The sequence below is a fragment of the Candida orthopsilosis genome, assembly GCF_000315875.1.
Source record: "Candida orthopsilosis Co 90-125, chromosome 2 draft sequence".
NCBI lineage: Eukaryota > Fungi > Ascomycota > Pichiomycetes > Serinales > Debaryomycetaceae > Lodderomyces > Lodderomyces orthopsilosis.
In genome coordinates this window covers 1,234,589-1,255,776 of record NC_018295.1, presented here as the reverse complement: position 1 = coordinate 1,255,776, position 21,188 = coordinate 1,234,589, and the positions used below count along the sequence as shown (strand labels likewise).

Here is a 21,188-nt window from a genome sequence, read left to right as displayed (position 1 = left end):
GCAGCAAAGTATGATTTTCTTTGACGTGCTATTATATAATGTTGAAATCTTGGTTTGATGAAAGATTATGCAAGTATACAACTTCAGGCTACTTTCAAAACCTTACACGAACAAAAGCCATTTGAATAAAAAGGTATGGGTATTATACAGGCATCACCAAAAATGCCGTTGCATTTGAGTCAAGAGCACTGCCAAATTATTTTGGTTTCATGGATGACTCCTAGTCCCCGCTCAAGAAAATAGGGGGTCGAGGCTTGCGTCATTATGGATGACAGAAAGGATAATCCATTTCGTGAAAGATGGATGCCACAGGGATATTGCACGCATATAAATGCGGTGATCGGAGAAATTATTGTGGTAACACTTTGTTATGAAAAACGTCGTCCTCTGGCGGGGCAAGGATCTAGACTTGGAAGCTATGACTATCTGAAGATGAGGAAAGGGTAACTCGGTAGCGACGAGTGAAAGTGAGCTAATATGCGTATTACTGCATGCGGATTAATGCAAGAGATTTGTGGACCCGATAAATGAAACAACTTTCAATTTGCTATTATTTAACTACGAACGCGAGATATTATGAGCCAATATTTGCTTTGATTTCTTTTCGTTTCTAGAAAGTTCGTATCACGAAGAAGTGTGGTGGTATATCAAATGTTGTCTTTCGAATACGGTTGACATAACCCCATTATATCGGAAATTAGGACATCTATTGGCACAGAAAAGCTTTAGACAAGATGACACGGCAGTATTTACCATCAATGGCATGGAAATTATTCACAGAAAATTCATTTCTCCGATCCAACGGCTTTAGTTTGGTCGTTGTCAAGCAGTATCGATTTTCCGATATGCCGCCAAAGTTACGCAATAGAAAATCTGCAATGGTTCGATATTTCCGCCGTTAGCGTGTTCTTTTGTTTTGTATTCTGTTGAAAGCCAGCCTTGTAAGAAAAATAATCGTTACATCATTTGAGATTCTTGGACAAGAGGGGGCGATTTAAATAATACATATACAAAGCTTGTTCTAATCCGCCAGGAATATCGTAATGTTCAATGTAAGGGGCAGAACTGAACCTGGTTGAATCTTGCATGACTGAATTGACTCCTACACAAGAATGACAAATTTAGCACAAGATGAGCAGCAATAAATGATCCAAAGCACAGCTACTCAAGGGCCATCAAATGGTATACACAGGACTTTCGACGAATATTATTAAAACTATCAAATGACAAAAACATAAAATTATTATTTGTGTTACCTTTGATTCAGAATTATTATATTTCATTTATTATTATTTCCTTAAATTGGACCGATTGAGAGGATGTGAGTAAATCCTTCCATTTGATGGGCTTTTGCGAATAGGCTTTTCGAACAGGAACGTCTATTAATAATCATATAATATATCACTGTCTAATGGCAATTTTTAAAAAACAATTTTGCTATTTATACTGAATTGGTAACTGATCTGCGTTTTTCGAGTAGTATTTATTGTCGTTGATATTTCTTCGTTTGAAAAACCAACCACAATCTTCAAATTTCTTAGTGTTTACATTTGTGTCATTATACCCAGAGAGTGCAACTTTGTGAAAAATATAGCTTGGAACGGACATTGCAAAATTCACGGTATAGTTGCTTAAAAAAGAGGATTATTTTCAAGATACATTTTGAGATTTTGATTTCTTCAACATAATCACAAAATCCCATCTCCTGTTATTGCCTTCAACTAATTAAAGTTTCCAATTTGATTTCAGGTGCTTGGATCGTGTTACCAACATTCCCTGACCATTCGAGATTTCGAAAACCGAAATTGTTTCTGGATCTTCAAACTACAGATTTTTTTTACTTACAATTCGTCTCCGATCTTGCACTACATTTTACAAACACGTCAAAGGCCAAATAAATGAGCAAAGTTATGGAAACACCATCACACACCACTTTTTACGGCCAAGATATTGTCAGTTCCTCGAATGTAGAACAAATTGGCTTGCCTTCAAAGAAAAATCTACACCAGCTGAAGCCAGAAAAATTGCAAACCCTGGAACAACAACAACAAATGTTCAACACGAAAACCACCAATTCTCAAACACTGAAACAAACAAACAATTTGACACTGATCAACGGTATTGAGACTCCATCCTCTCAACAGTTTCAATCACTTTCACAAAACAAAAACAGGGGAACATATCCCATGGATTATTCTAATTATTATTCAACGCAGACAGGGTATCCAGTAATGCAAAATGTAGAGTTTTTAAACTCATCAGTGCCCCCTGCTAACACTGGGTATACAGATTATCTGACCAATTTGAATCTGGTGGTAAGCCCAATAGCACAAACAGCTAATCAAGAATTATCAATTTCTGGATTGAAGCAACCACGGCAATACACTCCCCCGCATGCCCAATACACCCAACCAGTATATTCACAACAGAACCCCTACCTGATTTTCCAACAGCAAGATTTTTATGCATCGAATTTAGGGAACAAATCACGCAATAGTCATCAGCAGCAACAGCAAAAGTATTCTGCAAGAAATGGGCATCAAACGTTTAGCTCCACACCACTGCAAACATTGTATCAGGGAGAAAAGATTGCATTGGAAAGTGATGAGAATGATCCGTGTTCACACCAGACCCAACAACTGCAACTACAACTACAACAACAGCAGCTGCAACAGTTATTAAATCAGGCATTTGCCAACCCCAGCCCAATGCTGTACACACAAGCGACCCTTCCTCAATCCTCACTTTCGTACAGTTCACCCTCAATTCAGCTGAACTATTATCAAGTTTATGCTGCACAGAGGCAGTACCAACAGCAGCAGCTGTCCAAACCCAAAACACAAGTAACACTTTCTGCCAGGAACCAACTGATATCTTCCACAATTACAAATAAATCCCGAAACTCATCAACTTTCTCGAATAAGGAAGAGCAACCAGGATCTAGGGCCACTTCAATCAGCAGCTGTATACCGCAAACAGAGCCCCCTTTAAATATTGTAAAACCTCGTATTGCCACTCGCAGATGGGAAGAGGAACGGACAAACTGCTATCAGGTTCGGGTGAACGAAATTTTGGTTTCGCGAAGAGAGGATAATAATTATATTAATTGTACCAAATTATTGAATGTTACCGGTATGTCTCGAGGCAAGAGGGATGGCATATTAAAGACAGAGAAGGTTAAAGATGTTGTCAAGGTTGGAACAATGAACTTGAAGGGAGTTTGGGTTCCATTTGATCGTGCTTACGAGATTGCTCGCAATGAAGGTGTTGATGAACTTTTACAACCGTTATTTGTGAGAAACATCAAGGAATATTTTCTTACTGAGGGGTACAAGTTGAAGAATGAAAACGAGTCGGAAGAGCTAAAACCACGAAAGATGAAAGGTCAGGATAAATCAAATCTCAAAATAATGGATGTATCAAGTAGTATCTATGAAAAAAGCACAAGTTGTCCAACTGGTGGTTATGCTACTTCCTTACCCTCAAGTGAATCCAAGGAGTACGATAATTGAAGCAGCTGACATGCTGTACCCGCAATAATCTTCAGTGATGTGGCATCTAACCAGCACAATGTTCACCTTTTGCATGCTGTTGTATGATTCTTTACTTTGTATATGTTGTAAGGAGACACTTATTATTCGCATTGTGTTTTTTTTTTCTCACCCCTTAAGATTAAGTCGGCGTGCATAAAATTCCAGAAGCTTAAAGTTTGTTTTATAAAAGGGTTCAAAGAAAATTTGAAGAATTAAGATAGTTTGAATTTGCGCAAAGGAAAGTTTTGCTTTACCTTATTTTTTAAAAGAACCTACTCACTCAACTTCAACAAAGGTGCCACGAAGTTTTTGTTGCAGCTCAATTGTTTCAAATAATCCCTTGAATGTACCTTTTCCGAATCCGTTGTGATGATGACGCTGAATAACTTCAATAAACAAGGTTGGTCGATCATGTAAGGGCTGAGAAAATACCTGCAAGATATAATGACATCTCTTCGTGCGTTTGTTTCTTGTTGTTGGATCGTAATCAATTAGTATGTTAAGTGCTTTGATTTCATTTATATCCTCGTATAATTCAATATCGTCATTTGCCAACCGTTGTTGTAAATTCTTGTAATAGCTTTCACTGGCTTGATTGAATTCAATACCACGCTGAATCATTGCTTTCACAGTTTGAACGATATCATTTGTACGTAAAGCAATATGTTGAATTCCAGGTCCACCATAAAAATCATTAAACTCTTCAATCTGCCCTTTGAATTTTGACTTTACTGGTTCATTAAAGGGCATCTTTATTTGTCCATTACTTGAACTCATTACAATGGACCGTAAGGCAGTGAAGCCAGTTGAAACATCCATTTCGTCAACCGACCAATATTTGTGAAATCCAAACATTTCAGCATAAATCTTAGCTTGTGAAATCATTTGGTTCCAGGAATAGTTCTCAACACAGTGATCAATAGAAGTAAAGTGAACTGGAGGCAAAGATTCCAACTGTTCTTGGTATCCTTGGGCTAGTCCCATGATGGATTCGGAATACCCTGGTAGAAAAGTTCCCGTGTAGTCCAAATTTTCAATCAAAGTGTGTTGTATGTCTGTATTAGGAACTGTGATGATTGCCAACTTGACAGAACCGTTTTCGTCAGAAAGTATACGGGGCAATCTAATAATTCCAGCACCTGATTGTATTGCTTTTTGAAAAATAACATCAATACTCTTTACATTGAATGCTATATCCATAACTCCCTCAGCATGATTTTTCAAAAACTTCTGTATTAATGCGCATTCCATGATATCATTGTATATCAATTCAGAATCATTTATGACATCAACAATGATTTTTTTAATCTCTTGAGATATTGCCTTGTATTTCCCACCTTTTATAATAGTGTTGTACATGTGACGACCAAATTTTAATGATTTCAATGGGTTTGTACTTAGACTCTCTATCCTATTATTCACATAATCAAAAACCAAATCCTCTGTAGTGATCTTGAACTCTTTCAAATATGTACTCAAGTCGTGATCAAACTTTTCAAATAGGGATAAATCCTGTTTGAAGTAGGGAAATCGTAATACATTATCGTCCTTAATAGTTTCTAAAGTGTTGACAATCTCCAAGAATATAGAGCCATTTTGAACAACATGGGATGCAACTAACCTTGAATCATTTTCTAGACCCCTGTAAGCCACTTCTCTAAACCCCATAGCTAACTGCAAGTATTTTGACATTTGTTTTGCATTCGAGCTGCAGATTTTTAAGGAGTGGAAATTGATGAATCCATCGAAGGGATATTTTGTTATGGGAAACCTATCACCAATCAACTCATCGCAGGTGAATTGAAATATAGGGTCAGTGTCGCAGGTGGGGTAATATGGTAGTTCAGACAACAAACACAGTTTAAACTCAGCATCCGGAGATGGTATAAAATTACGCTCAGGTGCCCCATTTGGATTTGAAAAAAATGAGTTAGCAGATCCATTCATATAGCAAGTAGGAGATAAAAGTAGATGGTCAAAGTTGTTGTTAATGTATAGCAAATTGGTCTGTTTAGACCTTCTGTTGAAACCTATAGTTGATAATTACAAAAAAAAGAGAAATCAGTGTAAACTTCACTAAGATAAGTTTTCAAGAGAAAAACATTTGCAGCCATAGCTAAGGTAGAATCACTCATGGAATCCCCTGAAATGGAGAGCTACTCGAGGGCAGCTACTCTACGCATGTAAGTTATGATCAAATTCTTTCACTGAAAAGAGCTGCTTTCCGATCGTTATGACTTTTAAAATGCAATATTCATAATATATTCTATTGTCCTTAAAAGGCTGAGCTTTTCGTGGTATTCTGCAATCCATATACCTCATACCACCTACAAACCCGGTTTGCTTACTTAAACTTTGCCGTATTTTCCATTCCTTTCATCTCCTCGACTTTCGACTAGTATTGGCGCAATACTTGCTGTTTCCAAGGTATTATTATCAATATTTGTTAAGCAAAAATCGTCCTCTTTAACCTTTTCATCTACATTACCTTTGATATCACCAAGTCTGATAATATTGCTTGAGCCAAATACAATATATGGATGGAAGGGGATAAACACATACAACGCAATAACCAACATTGCCGCGTCCAAACACATGATGTAGACTTCGTGTGTAATTAAGTATCCACGAAAGCCTTGTGCCAATTCAACAACTCTGTAAATACAACGAATGAAAATTGCAATAATGGCACATGTCACAGCCAATGGGAAGTAATTGTATAAAGGTCTTCGCCTTATATCGCTATACTTTGGATTGTAAAATGGATCCAATACGGTCCTTTTATACTCAGATGATGATTTGGTATTGAAAAATAGTTTGAGGAAATTTTTCAATCCCGGTTTCAACATTTGATGTTGATTGTCTTTTTCCACAGTGTATTGAGCATAAGTAAGCGTTTTTGGGAAATAAATTCTCCAAATAAATATAAACCAGAGTGAAACATAAACTGACATGGAAAAAGCTTGAAATGCAATACCAGCAATCATGGTATTTGTACCCCCATCGGTACTACTGTTACTCAGTGTTGCAGCACTCGCAATACCTCCTCCGGCAGCTTGAATAAATAATGACAATATATCACATGCGATAAATATATATGCATACCACAATGGTTTCAAGAAGGAAAACTGACGACCATGAATAATAACCAATTGTCCCAATAAAAAATATATTCCACCCATAGTAAAGGCAGGTGCTATAGTTAATGTCACCATTTGCATGACATAGTACAGAAAAGATGTCATATCAGCGAAAGAGAGCACTCGACCAAGAAATCCTAAGAATTCTAATACCGCCCCACAGAAAAATGCTATATTGAACCACCAATACCTAGATTTAATAAATATCAAACTGTACCATAAAAGAGTTATTGAAAAGGCTGCCAAAAAGAATATATTTCCTGGACGTGTCAAATGACGTATACCATAAATGTTTTCCTCCCATGCTAAATCATCTAAATTTTGCGTCAGATTCCAGATTGCTTCTGTCGCTTGTGCCTTGACACTATCCGCTGTTGCTGTGGCCAATACTTGCTCAGCTGAGATGATTGATAAGGAGGCTTGTGCCCCACGAATTGCTCTGGACACATGTATGTAATCATTTCTTACTATTGTTGAAGTGCGTCCTGTTAAAGAATGGAGAGCTTTTGACAAGCTCAGTTCAAGTGCTGATTCTGCTGTAGTGGCTATACTTTTCAATGAAGTTGATGTTGCGGTTGTTGTTGGAGTCCATGAGGCTATTGAAAGTGATTGGTCCATTGCGTGGATGGCATAAGTAGACTAGTTCTTTGACTAGGAGGTTTAACTTTGTAGCGGGTTTTCTATAACTGGAGATATTTGTTTTTCTCATTCTGTATGGAAAATCGGATTTATTTATTTTACGATTCCTCTCGAAAACAAGAAAAAAGAAACAACACGTTTGTGTCATAAAATAGGTAAAGGCTGTGTTGTGAATGTGGCTTTATCTTTTCTTTCTTCTATTGTACTCTGGTTTTGGTTCTGTGCAATTTCGTATCTTTCGACAAATTGGGGGACTTGTTGCAATTCACTTCTTTTTCAAGAAAAAGGGCAAGGCCAGTTTATTCTTTCGAAGGGAGGCTCAGTAGCACACAAAGTCGCCAATACCGTGGCACTTTTGTAGGCTCGAATTAAGCAGAAGAGACGCATCCCCTGCACTTTTATGACGAAGGTGGCTTAAGATTAATAAAATTTGAATAATTGCCAAGAAAAACTGAAATTTGTGTTGTAATTGAATATTATGTTTACAATCTGGAGTCATGTTTTAGTTTGGACGAAAACAGCCTATATATATATCGAGAACCCCCTGATATTGCGGAATTAAGGCCTAAAAATAGAATCGGTTCATTCACTTTTATTGCAAAGACTAAGAAGGCTATGCAAACAAAGAAGAAGGAATACGTTGATGTAAATTCGGACTAGCTTTTGTGTGAAAAAGTGGAGTTACGTCAGTATATTTTCTCGAAGTTTTTAACATATACAACCAAAAAACAGCCATTTCCAAGTCTCATCCTTCTTAGATCGAACTATCTTTCGATTCGACTGGCTCAAAAATACAACCAGGTCTAAGAAAATGCCTCATTTAACTACCCCTTGGATTATCCAAGAGCATTCGTAAGTTGTTCCACGTCGTCCCACACAAAGTATTCCATCTACAAGCACAATACCTATAGTTTAAATTTTATAACATTTATCAATTGCACACGATATACTCTAAATCTATACTACACCTAGTTTAATTAAAAGACAGAAAAAGCATTCCTGCCCTCACCCATTAATCCAACTTCCATTGAGATTACTTGGGTCCTGGTTCATAAGGTCCAAGATAAACATCACTATTATTTGTTGGATGCGTTTCGTGGAGTACTTGGTTGTTGTCTACTGGGTAGGAGCCATGTGGTACTTGCTCTACTGGATAAGAGGCGTGGTTTGCGTCGCCAAGTTCTGCCTTGTAAGACGCATCGCTGTCTTCAAATTTACCATTCTTATTGATATCATGTCTCTCTTCTCCATATGGACTTCCCGCAGCAGTCCCATTCTTCGTGCCATTGCTGCCATAATCGTCATCTATTGGGTATAGCACCTCTTCCTCTATTTTTTGGTCGGCATTTTCCTTGATGTCGCCCAATCTAATGATATTACTTGCACCAAAAACAATGTGTGGATGGAAGGGAATGAAAATGTATAACGCAATGAACAACATAAGGGCATCCAAACACATGATGTAAACTTCATGTGTTATCAAGTAACCGCTGAAACCTTGTGCCAATTCAACAACCCTGTAAATACATCGAACAAAAACCGCAATAATGGCCAAAGAAACGGCCAAAGCAAAATAATCATACAATTTTCTCAGTCTAATGTCAGCATATTTGGGATTATAATACGGTTCTAAGACGTTTTTCTTGTATTCAGCAGTTGTTTTAGAATTGATGAGCAATTTGAGGAAATTCTTTACGCTTGGTTTCAATAAATGCTGTGAATCAACAACAGGCTTTTCAGGTTCAATTTGAGGGTATTTATCTGTCTTTGGAAAATAAATTCTCCATAAAAACATTGTCCAAAAGATGATATAAATTGACATGGAAAATACTTGGAAAGCAATACCAGCAATCATGGTGTAGGTACCAGGATCGGCATTTTCATAATTTTCTGCTCGAACACTAGCAATACCACCACCAATAGCTTGAATAACCAATGATGTAACATCACAAGCAATAAATATATAGGCATACCATAATGGCTTCAAAATAGAAAATTGACGACCATGAATAATAACTAATTGACCTAATAGGAAGTATATACCACCCATAATGAAAGCTGGCGCTATAGTCAATACAATCAATTGCAACAAGTAGTATGGAAAATAGGTCATATCATTGAAGGAAAGTACTCTTCCAAGGAATCCCAAGAATTCCAAGGCTGCACCACAAAAGAAGGCAATGTTGAACCACCAATATCTTGACTTGGCTAAAATTAAGATATACCACAAGAATGAAATGGCAAAGACTACTAAGAAAATGATATTTCCTGGACGAGTCAAACGACGTATATCGTAGACATTTTCATCCCACCATAAATCATCCAAATTTTGAGTCAGGTTCCAAATCAATTCTGTAGCTTGTGCTTTGACATTGTCAGCTGTTGCAGTGGCCAATACTTGCTCAGCTGAAATGATTGATAAGGATGCTTGTGCACCACGAATGACTCTGGATGCACTCACATATTGTTCATTGTTGATTTTGGTTCCGTAACTGCTGAAGGAATGTAGAGCAGCTGACAAACTCAGCTCCAAAGCAGATTGCGCCGTAGTGGCTACACTTTTCAAACTAGTTGACGTTGGTGTGTTGGTTGACGTTGGAGTCCAAGCTGTTATAGAAGCCAACTGGTCCATATTTTCTGGTGTGAAGGTAGGTGATTTGTGGCTAAATATAAAATAAAAATAATAAGCTTTCTTCTTTTTCTTTAGTCGCTTATAACAGTTTCGTAGCTTCTGTAAGGGTTTAGTGTGAGGAAAAGTCGAGTGAGGTTAAGCAAAGGTTTATGGTTGAGGGCAGCTGAATTTTTTTTCTTCCTTATGTGACTCTATATACTTACCACCTGGTGTTGATAGAAAATGATGATGATGAAGAAGTAAAGGACATTCAAAGAATGAAAACAAAAATAGAAAAAGAAGAAGAAAAATATTAAAATGTATTGTTTAGATTTTGTGTAATGTGAATTTTCTTTGCTTTTTTTCCGCTCAAATGTCAACTTGTGTTTCGATTAAAGTGGTGTTTAATGTGGTTAGACCCGATAAAAACACCACTATAACATGATAGAGGCTATTGCATTTTGAGGTGAAACCAAAGCGTCTCTATACCTCTTGGTTCGTAAAATAACTCCAACAATTATGATCAATTCCCGTAAAAGTTAGGCTTTAGGCGTTTAAAAAAAAAGAGTCTAAAATTGGAAAACAAAAATAGAAGACAAACTAAATTACAAAGGACTTCATTCTTCCATTGTTTCAACCAATCCCAACAATAACCAATATCTTCTGGGTTAAGAAAAAATAAACGGCGGCCAAGAATTATACTTACTGTCCACGTCTAAGACATCTCCCTACCGGACAAACTTCCTATAAGCAATGGCTTTATCTCAACACAGCCTTGATCGCTTAGTACCTAACTCCGGTTAATAAACGGATGGGGACTCTAACAGCGTTAGCCAATCAAGTTAAATTCGTTCAGCCACGAGAGACTTACGGATCGTATGTAAAGCCTCTCTTTCTCTTGCCACTTGGCTCAGATCATTGGCCCCCCACGGTGTTATTTCAAACTGTATAGCAATATGTGAGATTCTTAACTACATTACTCATAAGTCCTGTGGCTTCATCATAACCATTGTGAAATTACACTAAACAAAAATCCTTTGCGCTTAAAATTGGTGCGGGAAAAGGGTGGATAAAATAAAACACTGTATTTTACCCGACCTAACAGAACAAAAGCTTTGTGCTAGTGTCATCGCTCAGATTTTTGTGGTTCGACGTGGAGAGAGGGATTTTTACTTTTTTAAGACGTTGCACAGTTCGGCCGTAAGGTTTGCTTCAGTCTAAATATGCTTTAATATGTTTGCGCCAAAGAGAATTTGGGGTCTAAGCACATGATAATGTAATATAGTGTCTACATCCTAGACTCGTAAATGAATAATATAGTAGCAAACTGTAACAAAATCTGGGACGTACGACATGATCAAATAGCTATCTGGTTAGACCACTTTGTTCATAATATATGTGTCTAGGTATATTAAAGACCACTACATACAGCACAAATCACCAACCTTCGTACATAAATATCTTCCGCGAAGGTAATTACATGAGAGCAACTTTGAAATCGGACTCTTGAAAAGTTCCACTTGGATTTTCCAAAAATAGAATACAGAGTGGCTGATCATCAAAGTGTTTACTGGATCAAACTTATCTTATGGTATTTTCTATACGACCAGATGTAGACCAAACCTTTAATGAGCTTGCCCCAAGTATACATAAAAAACTATCCTTTTTTTAGCACCCGATTACCCGAAATAAATGTATTATTCCCTCCCTATACAGCTATGTTAGTTTGTATTGGCTCTTCCTCCTCATACTCGATTTCAACTCTTGGTCTTCTCTTCTTTTTTTGCTTAGTCTTTGTGTCATCGGCCTTTCTCTTCTTGGAACTTCCCTCTCCTTCTTCATCGTCGTCACTCTCTCCTTCACTTTCACTTTCACTTTCATTGTCTGAGGAATCATCTAACCACTTTTCTAAATCTTCCATATCAACCAAGTCATCATCACCTGAATCCTCGACATACTCAACTTCTCCCATATCATCTTCGTCTTCCTCTTCTTCACTTTCAAGTTCAACTTCCTCCTCATCATCATCATCGAATTCTTCCTCTTGTTCAACTTCATCAACTTTACCCAATACCTTTTTCCATATATTTTCATCAACATTCAATGGTTTATCACCATATGCACCACTTTTCAATCTCTCCAACAATTCCTTCTCAATGGCCTTTTCAATCTTGGCAGCAGCTAAGGCTTTCCTTTCCCTATTCTCCTCTCTTCTCTTTAACTTGGGCTTGACTCCAACCAAATGTCTCTCCTCTTCATTCAATGCCAATCGTCTTTCTGTAATTGCCACTTGTGTCAATCTCGTCAATCTCTGCTTACACTTGTGTTGTAAAAACTTTTGCCAATATTGCAAATGATGATCAATTTGTGCTAAGGCTTTGTTATAGTTCTTTGAAAGTTTGATTCTTTCCCACCACCTATTTGGCATGTGAGCTCTTTCTGCTGTCTTCATATATAGATATAATTTTCCACCCACGTTTTTAACTGTGGCATACCTGGCATTGGCTAACGGGCATGATTGTCTCGAGCACAACCCACTCACGTTGTATTCATTACGACAGAAATTCTGTTTCTCTGTCTTTAGTTTGAAGGCACAAAATTGGTGATTGATCACTTGCCAAATAACTTCGTCTGACATGCTGGGTCTATGTGATTGATGATGCTAAATAAATAATTCTGTTCGTAACTACTGAAAATGTGAAGTATGCTATCTGCTGTCTTTTCTTCTGTAAAAGTTAACTCTTTCCGTGGTCCTGGATTCCCTTCAACAGTCGTCTCCTAGTTTCAACGTAAGTGTCTTTAAATAAAGAGTTTTGCTTGACTTCTTTACTAAGAAGCTCATTAAAAAAAATTAAAAAAATTCTGCGAAGAGAAGAGATGAGAAAAGCGTAATACGAATTATTCCTGTATATAAATCCTAATTATTTGTACTATGTTGTAATGGGGGAAATAGGATACTATGTAGATTTGAGACTGGTTTCCAGATAGGTCTATGTTTAACATTCCATGAGATTCAAATAACCTGTGGATTGTTGACGTACAACCTGATCTCAAAATAGCCCTGACTCACGTCATCAACACCACCGTCGATTAAACACTCTATCTCCTATGAACAATGGATACGCCTTCTGTCCACCCTATATTAAAGTCAGTGTTCTTTTACTCTACTCCCTCAAACTTCTCGGTTTATTAGGTACAACTGGTTTAATTTTGACTTTTTTTGGTCCTATGACCTCACCAAAAACTGTTGGGTCCAAAGTATTGACAATACGAGAAAATGACATCAAAGTGATACAGACTTGATATGGATCTTTACCTTCATATAAATCGACAGTTTGAAATATCTCGTCGTGAGGAAGTTTCAATAATTCACACAATTGTAGAAACCATGAAATATTTTCCATTTGTATAAATGCCATTTGTGATGATTTGAACTTGGTGGTGGGATTTTTGGTATCCAAAGGTAGATTCACTAATTGACCTAAACGGCATAATACTTCTCCATCATGTAGTAGATCAATTATATTTAAAGTATCGAAAGAATGAGTCTTTGTTGAATATTTGGCAAATAGGTTGGGATAATGCGGTGATATTACATTATACAAGTACTTCATAATATCAGGTTGAATATCGTTATATCTACCCAATCTGCTATTGGTGAGATCTTCATCTAAAGTACTGGACATGGGGTGGTTTCAATGATAACAAGCGGGGATGGTGGAAAACTCGAGGTTGGAAATTTTCGCTCTTCAAAAGTCTTTTCAGTGTCATTTGTTCCTGACGTCATTTGGTCCTGTGACACAAGATAAATAACAAATCTCATATTCCCTACACGATTTAATCTTTACTAATATACAAGTTCTTTTTAACTACACACTACAAAAGGTCTCTTAGTTATGCAAGGTTTTCTCATAAGAGTGTAAACCGTGAACACCACCTTCGAATTGAGCAGAAGCAGTTCTGAATTCAAATCTGACCGAACCATTATCAACCTTTTCTCTCAATTCGGTGATGGATTGAATACCAATATCTTGCAAAGAATGTTGCAAACCGTTGTACAAGTATGGAACAAACTTGGTGATGGAACCTTTATCAATAACTGATCCACTAACACCTTGAGCAACAAAAACTTTATCGGTTTCTGAAAAGTATCTCGATGTGGATGCATTAGCATTGGTACTAGTTTGTTGCATAGCATCAATAGATCCCATACCTCTGTATGCTTTCAACCTTTGTCCATCTCTGTAAAAGTAATCACCTGGAGTTTCAGAAGTACCAGCTAACAAACCTCCCATCATAACACATGATGCACCCAAAGCCAAAGCTTTTGAAATGTGACCAATGTTTCCAATACCACCATCAGCAATACATGGAACACCAAATTTGTTGGCAAATTCAGTGACTCCATAAACAGCTGTACCTTGTGGCCTACCACAAGCCATCACTTCTTGTGTAATACAGATTGAACCTGATCCCATACCAATTCTCAAAGCATCGGCACCAGCTTCAATCAACAAAGCAGCTTGTTCTCTAGTGACAACATTACCAGCAATGACTTGGAGTTCTGGGTACTTCTCTTTAATCCATTTAAGCATGTTGATTTGGAATGTTGATGAACCGTTTGAAGAATCAATGACAACAACATCCAAGCCTGCTTCGACCAATTTGTCCAATCTTTCTTTATCTGCATCCATGGTTCCAATAGCAGCACCACACAATAACTGTTTGGAGTGGAATGATTTTGATGCATTTGGGAAATCGTGATTCTTTTGCAAATCGGTCAATGAAATCAATGAGACTAAGTTACCTTTTGAGTCAACAATTGGTAGTTTGCCCTTTTTAGACTTTCTCAAAATTTCGTTACCTTCAGTTAATGAGATGCCCTGCTTTCCAGTGATCAAGTCGGTAGTCATGACTTGTGATACTGGGTCCTTGTTGTTTTCGTGAAATTGAACATCACGAGACGTGATGATACCAATCAATTTTCCTCCAACTTTACCATTTTCTAAAAAAGCTTGTTAGTAACAGTTTTCCATAAAATCCACTTGCCATTTGATTCAGTTGTAAAAATTTCTCCCCAACATCGTTTGATGTGACTCGGTAGAACGAAAGTTATTGAATTTTTGGTTGATCATCAGGGTATTATGACAAGTTTTGAAAATACATACCAGTAACAGGGAAAGAGGTGAATCCCATAATCTCCTTCATCTTCTTGACGTCCCCAACAGTGACATCTGGTGAAATAACGACTGGGTCATTGATAAAACCGTTCTCATATTTCTTGACCTTTTTGACCATTTCGGCTTGTTCGTCGGCAGTACAGTTGTGGTGAATGATACCAATACCCCCTAATAATGCCATATGGATGGCCATATTTTCTTCAGTGACAGTATCCATAGGACTTGAGACAAATGGAGTTTTTAAGGTAATCTTTTTGGTCAACTTGATTTCTAAGCTCACATTGGTGCTTGGGAAAGTAATCAAACCAGGCAAGATTAAGAAATCGTTGTAAGTTAAACCACCAAAGTTAGTTGAATCAATCAACTCTTTGATTGATAAACCGTCCTTTTTTGGATAATCTTTCAAATAGGAAGTAGCTTTTGATGCGTCGTAAGTCATTGCAAATGATATTAGTTCAGTCGTGAGATCGATATAGCTGTACGAAAGGGGCAGACTTTGCCAAAAGAGAAAAGAAGTGACAGAAGAGATGAGTGAAAAAAAAAATTTTTTATCATCTTTATATGAGATGGCGGGTGGTTTCAATTTTTGCGAATTACACGAACTAGATGCTGGAGTTAAAGACGCGGAGTAGGCAGAGTTAGAGTACATTTCAATAACATAGCTTTTGTATAGTTAAAGGAAGTGTAATCACCTTTGTCAGAACGGCCAACTGAGCGGGATACATTGCCTCCCTTCGGAACCTCCTACGGAACAGTTTCTTTATATACATTACTAAGCCTACAACTCACGAATTTCACCTATCTGATAACACTCTCTGTTGTATCATATATTCAACACAGGGCTTATCAGTAGCAAACCATTGAAGACTATCCAAAAGATGATATCTACTCGTCAAAAGTTAGTAATTATTCATCGTTATTTGATATCCAATTCAGTGTAGCGGTTCTTTCTATGCGTTTCATTAATTTGAAAAAAGGTCAAACATTCAAATATTTGCAAATCGAGGTAAAGGTTTTTCATCTTTATGGATATATCTATATTGCGCTGAACATACCTTCTAATTGTTTAGAAACGAACAAAGAATAGCTCTTCAACGATGGTGAAAAATTTGCACTAGAAACTTTTTTCTTTTTTTTTTCCATACAAAGTTTGTACATTAAAACTAAACACTATTGTTTTATTTCAAAATACCCCACTACTTGTCTGCGATGGTTGTTGAGCCTTGAGCTGCTTGACATATTTTTCGATCCTTTCCCAACCTTCTTTTCTTGCTGCTTCGCGACTCTTTTGTTCACTCAACGATTGATGATATAGCATAGTACAGTGGTCATACAAAACGGGATTGTGATCCATAAATACTTTTAATGCACCATATGAAAGTGAATGAATATTTCTATTCCATGTTGACGTAGCAGAATTGTGCTGCAACATACTAGTCTCTTCATCAAATCCAGGGCCAAACTCGTCACTCAATGGGTTGGTAGAGTTAGATCCTCCTGTGTTCAAATTTCCTGCTTGCATTGAGCTAAGCAGATCGTAGTATTCTTCATCCGATAGCTCATTGCCATTGAGGTCGGTGTGGGGATTGCGTTGTTGTGGATGATTTCCTTCACCGTTGATGGACATTGACAAGTCATTTTCACCACTTTGTCCATTATTGTTCACCGATGCATGCACCTGGAATATTTTGTGGTGAGGGTGGGTTGGATCATTTGCACTTGGTATGATACCTTGTTGCAAATCTTGCAAAACCAATCCTGCATCAATCAAGTTACCATTGGCGTCCACTGTTGCGTCTGGGAAATTGGCCAACTTTTGTTGCATGATACCATTCTCAATACCAGGCTGGGTTGCGTTTGTCAACTCATACAAGGATGCAAAAATTATTGGTAATACAACTTCAGCATTTTCTGTGATTAACGTCAAGAAATATTCATTCGACCAATAGCACAAAACTTTTTCACTCACTTGGTAATGGGATGAGCTAATACATTTTGACAACTGAGCGAATAGTGGGATTTGAATCTTGATAAACTCGTTGGGCTCCATGACTTCAAATATATCTTCAATTTCATTCAAAAACATAACCTCCTTTGGGCTATTAATTTTTGGCCAAAATCTCAACAATCCCATAATCACATCCTCAGTTAACGTGGGATCCTTTTCTAAAAATTGAACAATGCAATACGCCAATTGTGGGTGGTACAATGATAAACATTTGACTTTATGCAAGGGGATCAACACCCGCACTAAGAAGATTTTGTGCTCTTCTTTCAAAGGAAGTGCAAATCCGTTAATGATTGAGCCCATAATTTCCAATAATTCACCAACTCCATTGAATCTTTCCGTTTCGTAAATAAATTGTAGAAAAACGTTGTTGATTGATTTTCTGATGAAGCTTCTCAAACTCAAAAACTTTCCATAAATTCTATGTAATGTCGTTTTTAAACAGTCTCTTTCTCTAGGATCCTCTGAATCAAACAATTCTAGTATTCTCAAAATAAAATCATGATCGATATATTGTTTAGCAATTTGGTGTTGAAAGTCAGGCAGCTCAATGAATCTCAAAAAGAACTCATAAATTGCTTGCATATGTGGCCATGCCAATTCACTAACTGGCTCGTCTTCATCTGGGTCATATATGTCGCCGATAGGGTTCACTGGTGGTGGTATTGGACGAAACAAGTTCTTCTTAAACATATTGACTACATGCTTGTACATTTCGTCGGTATAGGAGAAACGGTTATTCGAGATGAATGCAATCAACTCTTGCAATGTCATTCTCTTGATTTCTTTACCTCTAATATCAAAGGTGGGGTCACTGAAATCAAACATTATGTTACACTGATCAATCTTTTGTATAAACAAACTGATTTGATCTTCTGGCAATACTTCGTCAAAGTTCGGTAATTTGTTGATTTCTTGATACCTTTCGGATGTTGTTGGCTCAAATCTGGACGACGAATGCCTTTTAGGCGCAGTAATTAAGTCAATATCAAAGGAATCTCTTCCGGGGGAGGATATATTTGGATTCAACTGATAATGTGATTGTGCTCCTTGCTGACTATGGTGAGCTTTAGATTCAAAAGTTGGACTTTTTGGTGATGTTGGAGTAGGTGTTATTGGTTGAGCGCTTGAGCCAAATGATACATTACCAGCACTTTGATTCGGCGTGACTATCGAAGGCATTGTCGTGGGGGTAATGCCTGTGTTTGTTGCCGACATATTAGCTGCTGACGACGGTCCTGATGCTAATGATACGGTGTTTGGAAACACACCTGAGCTATTTGATGATTGCTGCGAAGGTGAACCAAAAACCGTGTTTGAATTATCATCGTTAACAACAATCCTTGGTGACTCTGTAGTTGGCAGACCCTGTGGTGATGTGGCTGACGTCATAGTTGTATTGCTATTGGTTGATTTGATGGACACAGCACTGTTTGAACTATTGTTTCTTGAAGGACTGGGCGAGTTTGACTTTAGCGAAGTTGAAGAATTGGTCATCAAATTCTTTGAGCTCTGCAGTGATCCAGTATTGGATGTAGAAGATGATGGCGACGAGGACCTCTTTTCACTCTTATCCTTGTCTTTCTTGTCCCCTTTTTTGGTTGTTGATTGGCTCTTGTTTCGAGTTAATCTATTCTTGAATCCTTTCATCATTTTTGATATGAGTAATGGGAATCTCCCTTATCTGTTTATGCGATTTGAAATGATAGTGTAGTGGTAGTCTAATTTGGGTGAATTAAAGCTATAAGTTTGTCGAGTTTAAAGTGTTGATGAAATTCGTTGGAGAGAGGAAAAAAAATAAAAACAAACGCAAACGATTTTTACCGACAGAGTTTTCACTTGAGTAAAGAGACTTCCTCAATAGCAATATTAATTTTATGTACATATAGACCCTGTATCCATCTTATCACCATATGGTTAAGCTTCCTACATGAAATTTCATTCAATTCTTTAATCAAAAGATGGGCTGGCGATCTTGGTTTGGAATTCGGCCATTGCACTACCCCACCTTATTCCGGTTGTTTTTCATGCCTATCCTTTGTTATGCATAACATAACTAAGATACGTATTCCATCCGATGCTGATTAGGTTCACTGCTAATAATCTGTAGTGCACTGGTAGCAAGTAAAAATTAAACCATTGAAATATTGGCCAAACTAACCAATTGCTTTTCAAAGTCACCCACCAACTACTTTCAAATTTGTCCACTATATGCTCCAAGTATGGTTTTCTATTCTCCAATACCGTCATTGAAGCATAGTATAATGGTATACCGATGAAGGGGGCAAACACCAACTGGTCCACAGCAACCCGAAGAATAGTTGACATTGTTCTCTCATTCTTGCCTCGCCATATGATCTTGGTATTGAGGACCTTGTACCACTTGTCTCCCAATGGAGCAAATATGAGTCCTCCGTATACCACTGCTCGCAATGTCCTGACAAAGTCGTACGGTTGGCCCGGAGATGCAGGAAATAATATCTGAGCTGAACAATCTCCGGCTCCTAACAAAAAGCCAGTGCTTATCATGTTCGTAACAAGTGGCCTCCTTACGAGTAATTGATTATATCTGGTGAAAAATGCTCGCATGGTGGATGAAACATAAGATGGATGAGTGTAAATTGGAGATTGCTGAAATTTCGTATATTTACAGATGGAGGCGCTACCTGTGTCACTATTCTATCAATCATACACCATTACAACTTCCTGGTCATCATCTTCGATATCCACCAACTCTTCCAACTTCTTTCCACTTCCCTTTCCATGGCCCTTGGTATTATGGACAAAGCTCAAAAACGTATTCCATCCAGTAGACCATACATTCGCACAAACAATTCGCAAATGTACCGGGATAAAGTAGAGGTTCACAAGTTGAAACCCTGGCCACACTGTCCAATTAGCCCGAAGTACTGTCCACCAATTACTCTCCAACTTGTTGCGTATTATACCAAATGGATCTTCGTGTTGTGCTAGCATCACCATAACCGTATTGTAAAGGGGGATCCACACCAAACCTGGAAATATTAACTGATCAACACCCAAACGGAAAACTGTGTCATACAAATGCAATCTTTTCTTACTCTTTGTTTCCATCATTTTTCTCTTTACTATGCTAATGAAAGGATTTTTCAACTTGGGGAGTGTTTTTCCATGCCATAGAACACTTATAGGGGCAAAGAAGATAGACCCATAGATCATAGCTCTCATAGTTCTCTCAGGGGTATAATCGCTAACTTCCACAACTTCAACTTGTTTCCCATCTTTGTCTGTTTTGGTTGTTGTGATTGTATGCGGGAACAAAGATTGAGCAATGATATCCCCAAGGCCAAAAAAGAGCCCTGTGGTCAACATATTGGTGCGATAGGGGTATTTCCTTAGTAGGTCATTATATGATGCTAGCATCTGTGATCTCCCACAGTGATCTCCCACAGTGATCTCTGATAAGCGAAGAGAAGAAAAGTGAAAAATTTCGCAAAAGTGATTAGTTTTTTTCTGTTTTCTTTTGCTCTGTTGAGCGGTCTCGGAGATTACGTAAGCCTTTCTAAAGTGGCTTTCAGATTTTTGTATTGAATAAGTGTGAATGGAGTTGTAAAAGACAGCGTGATTTTTGAAAGACAAGAGATAGGATCCTCTGGTGGACAAACAAATAAAACAACCTAACAGCTCGACATTTGGACTGTCCCAGTGACAACCTTTTGTTTCATGTTCGATGCAATACTTTATAGGATGAAGTGTCCCAGTGACAACATTTTGTTTCATATATGTGCAAACTTTTTTCACAAGTAAGCCACTTTCAGCAAATTACAGATATTACTTTTAAGGCTTACTAACCAAGGTCCGATGCACAAGGACACTTCATCCTATCAAAGTATTGCATCGAATATATACAAAACAGTTATGCAGCACGGCACTACAGTAACAGGAACAAGATTCCCGTTTCGCGAAAAATCCAAACTCAAAGTCGCGTGAGATTTGAAACGCGACATAGAAAATCATTTTATTTTCTATGACGTAATTTGGTACATTCTCAAGTGAAATTATGAAATTCCTAATTGGGAGTACACGCCCATGAAAACT

General features: G+C 37.6%; 10 protein-coding genes across 10 annotated transcripts; 1 reads left to right on the top strand and 9 right to left on the bottom strand. All coding sequences in view use genetic code 12, as the record gives it.

Moving 5' to 3' along the window:
• Positions 1-1,898: 1,898 nt before the first annotated feature.
• Positions 1,899-3,512, top strand: CORT_0B05860 (Efh1 transcriptional activator; the record flags this gene model as incomplete). The annotated part of the gene is made up of 1 exon (XM_003867684.1): positions 1,899-3,512. The coding sequence occupies one exon, from the start codon at positions 1,899-1,901 to the stop codon at positions 3,510-3,512; it is 1,614 nt and encodes a 537-aa protein (XP_003867732.1).
• A 297-nt stretch (positions 3,513-3,809) lies between these two features.
• Positions 3,810-5,480, bottom strand: CORT_0B05850 (hypothetical protein; the record flags this gene model as incomplete). Its single annotated transcript, XM_003867683.1, has 1 exon — positions 3,810-5,480. The coding sequence occupies one exon, from the start codon at positions 5,478-5,480 to the stop codon at positions 3,810-3,812; it is 1,671 nt and encodes a 556-aa protein (XP_003867731.1).
• Positions 5,481-5,881: 401 nt separating this feature from the next.
• CORT_0B05840 (Rta2 flippase) lies at positions 5,882-7,291 on the bottom strand (the record flags this gene model as incomplete). Its single annotated transcript, XM_003867682.1, has 1 exon — positions 5,882-7,291. The coding sequence occupies one exon, from the start codon at positions 7,289-7,291 to the stop codon at positions 5,882-5,884; it is 1,410 nt and encodes a 469-aa protein (XP_003867730.1).
• Positions 7,292-8,345: 1,054 nt separating this feature from the next.
• Positions 8,346-9,944, bottom strand: CORT_0B05830 (Rta3 protein; the record flags this gene model as incomplete). Its single annotated transcript, XM_003867681.1, has 1 exon — positions 8,346-9,944. The coding sequence occupies one exon, from the start codon at positions 9,942-9,944 to the stop codon at positions 8,346-8,348; it is 1,599 nt and encodes a 532-aa protein (XP_003867729.1).
• Positions 9,945-11,631: 1,687 nt separating this feature from the next.
• CORT_0B05820 (Mak16 constituent of 66S pre-ribosomal particles) lies at positions 11,632-12,561 on the bottom strand (the record flags this gene model as incomplete). Its single annotated transcript, XM_003867680.1, has 1 exon — positions 11,632-12,561. The coding sequence occupies one exon, from the start codon at positions 12,559-12,561 to the stop codon at positions 11,632-11,634; it is 930 nt and encodes a 309-aa protein (XP_003867728.1).
• A 526-nt stretch (positions 12,562-13,087) lies between these two features.
• On the bottom strand, positions 13,088-13,609 carry CORT_0B05810 (Scp1 cortical actin cytoskeleton protein; the record flags this gene model as incomplete). The annotated part of the gene is made up of 1 exon (XM_003867679.1): positions 13,088-13,609. One exon carries the CDS (start codon positions 13,607-13,609, stop codon positions 13,088-13,090), a length of 522 nt encoding a protein of 173 aa, XP_003867727.1.
• Positions 13,610-13,813: 204 nt separating this feature from the next.
• CORT_0B05800 (Imh3 inosine monophosphate (IMP) dehydrogenase) lies at positions 13,814-15,542 on the bottom strand (the record flags this gene model as incomplete). The annotated part of the gene is made up of 2 exons (XM_003867678.1): positions 13,814-14,928; positions 15,092-15,542. 2 exons carry the CDS (start codon positions 15,540-15,542, stop codon positions 13,814-13,816), a joined length of 1,566 nt encoding a protein of 521 aa, XP_003867726.1.
• Positions 15,543-16,286: 744 nt separating this feature from the next.
• On the bottom strand, positions 16,287-18,764 carry CORT_0B05790 (Rts1 serine/threonine-protein phosphatase B-type regulatory subunit; the record flags this gene model as incomplete). Its single annotated transcript, XM_003867677.1, has 1 exon — positions 16,287-18,764. The coding sequence occupies one exon, from the start codon at positions 18,762-18,764 to the stop codon at positions 16,287-16,289; it is 2,478 nt and encodes an 825-aa protein (XP_003867725.1).
• A 378-nt stretch (positions 18,765-19,142) lies between these two features.
• On the bottom strand, positions 19,143-19,700 carry CORT_0B05780 (Sym1 protein; the record flags this gene model as incomplete). The annotated part of the gene is made up of 1 exon (XM_003867676.1): positions 19,143-19,700. The coding sequence occupies one exon, from the start codon at positions 19,698-19,700 to the stop codon at positions 19,143-19,145; it is 558 nt and encodes a 185-aa protein (XP_003867724.1).
• Positions 19,701-19,793: 93 nt separating this feature from the next.
• On the bottom strand, positions 19,794-20,870 carry CORT_0B05770 (hypothetical protein; the record flags this gene model as incomplete). Its single annotated transcript, XM_003867675.1, has 1 exon — positions 19,794-20,870. One exon carries the CDS (start codon positions 20,868-20,870, stop codon positions 19,794-19,796), a length of 1,077 nt encoding a protein of 358 aa, XP_003867723.1.
• Positions 20,871-21,188: the final 318 nt, after the last annotated feature.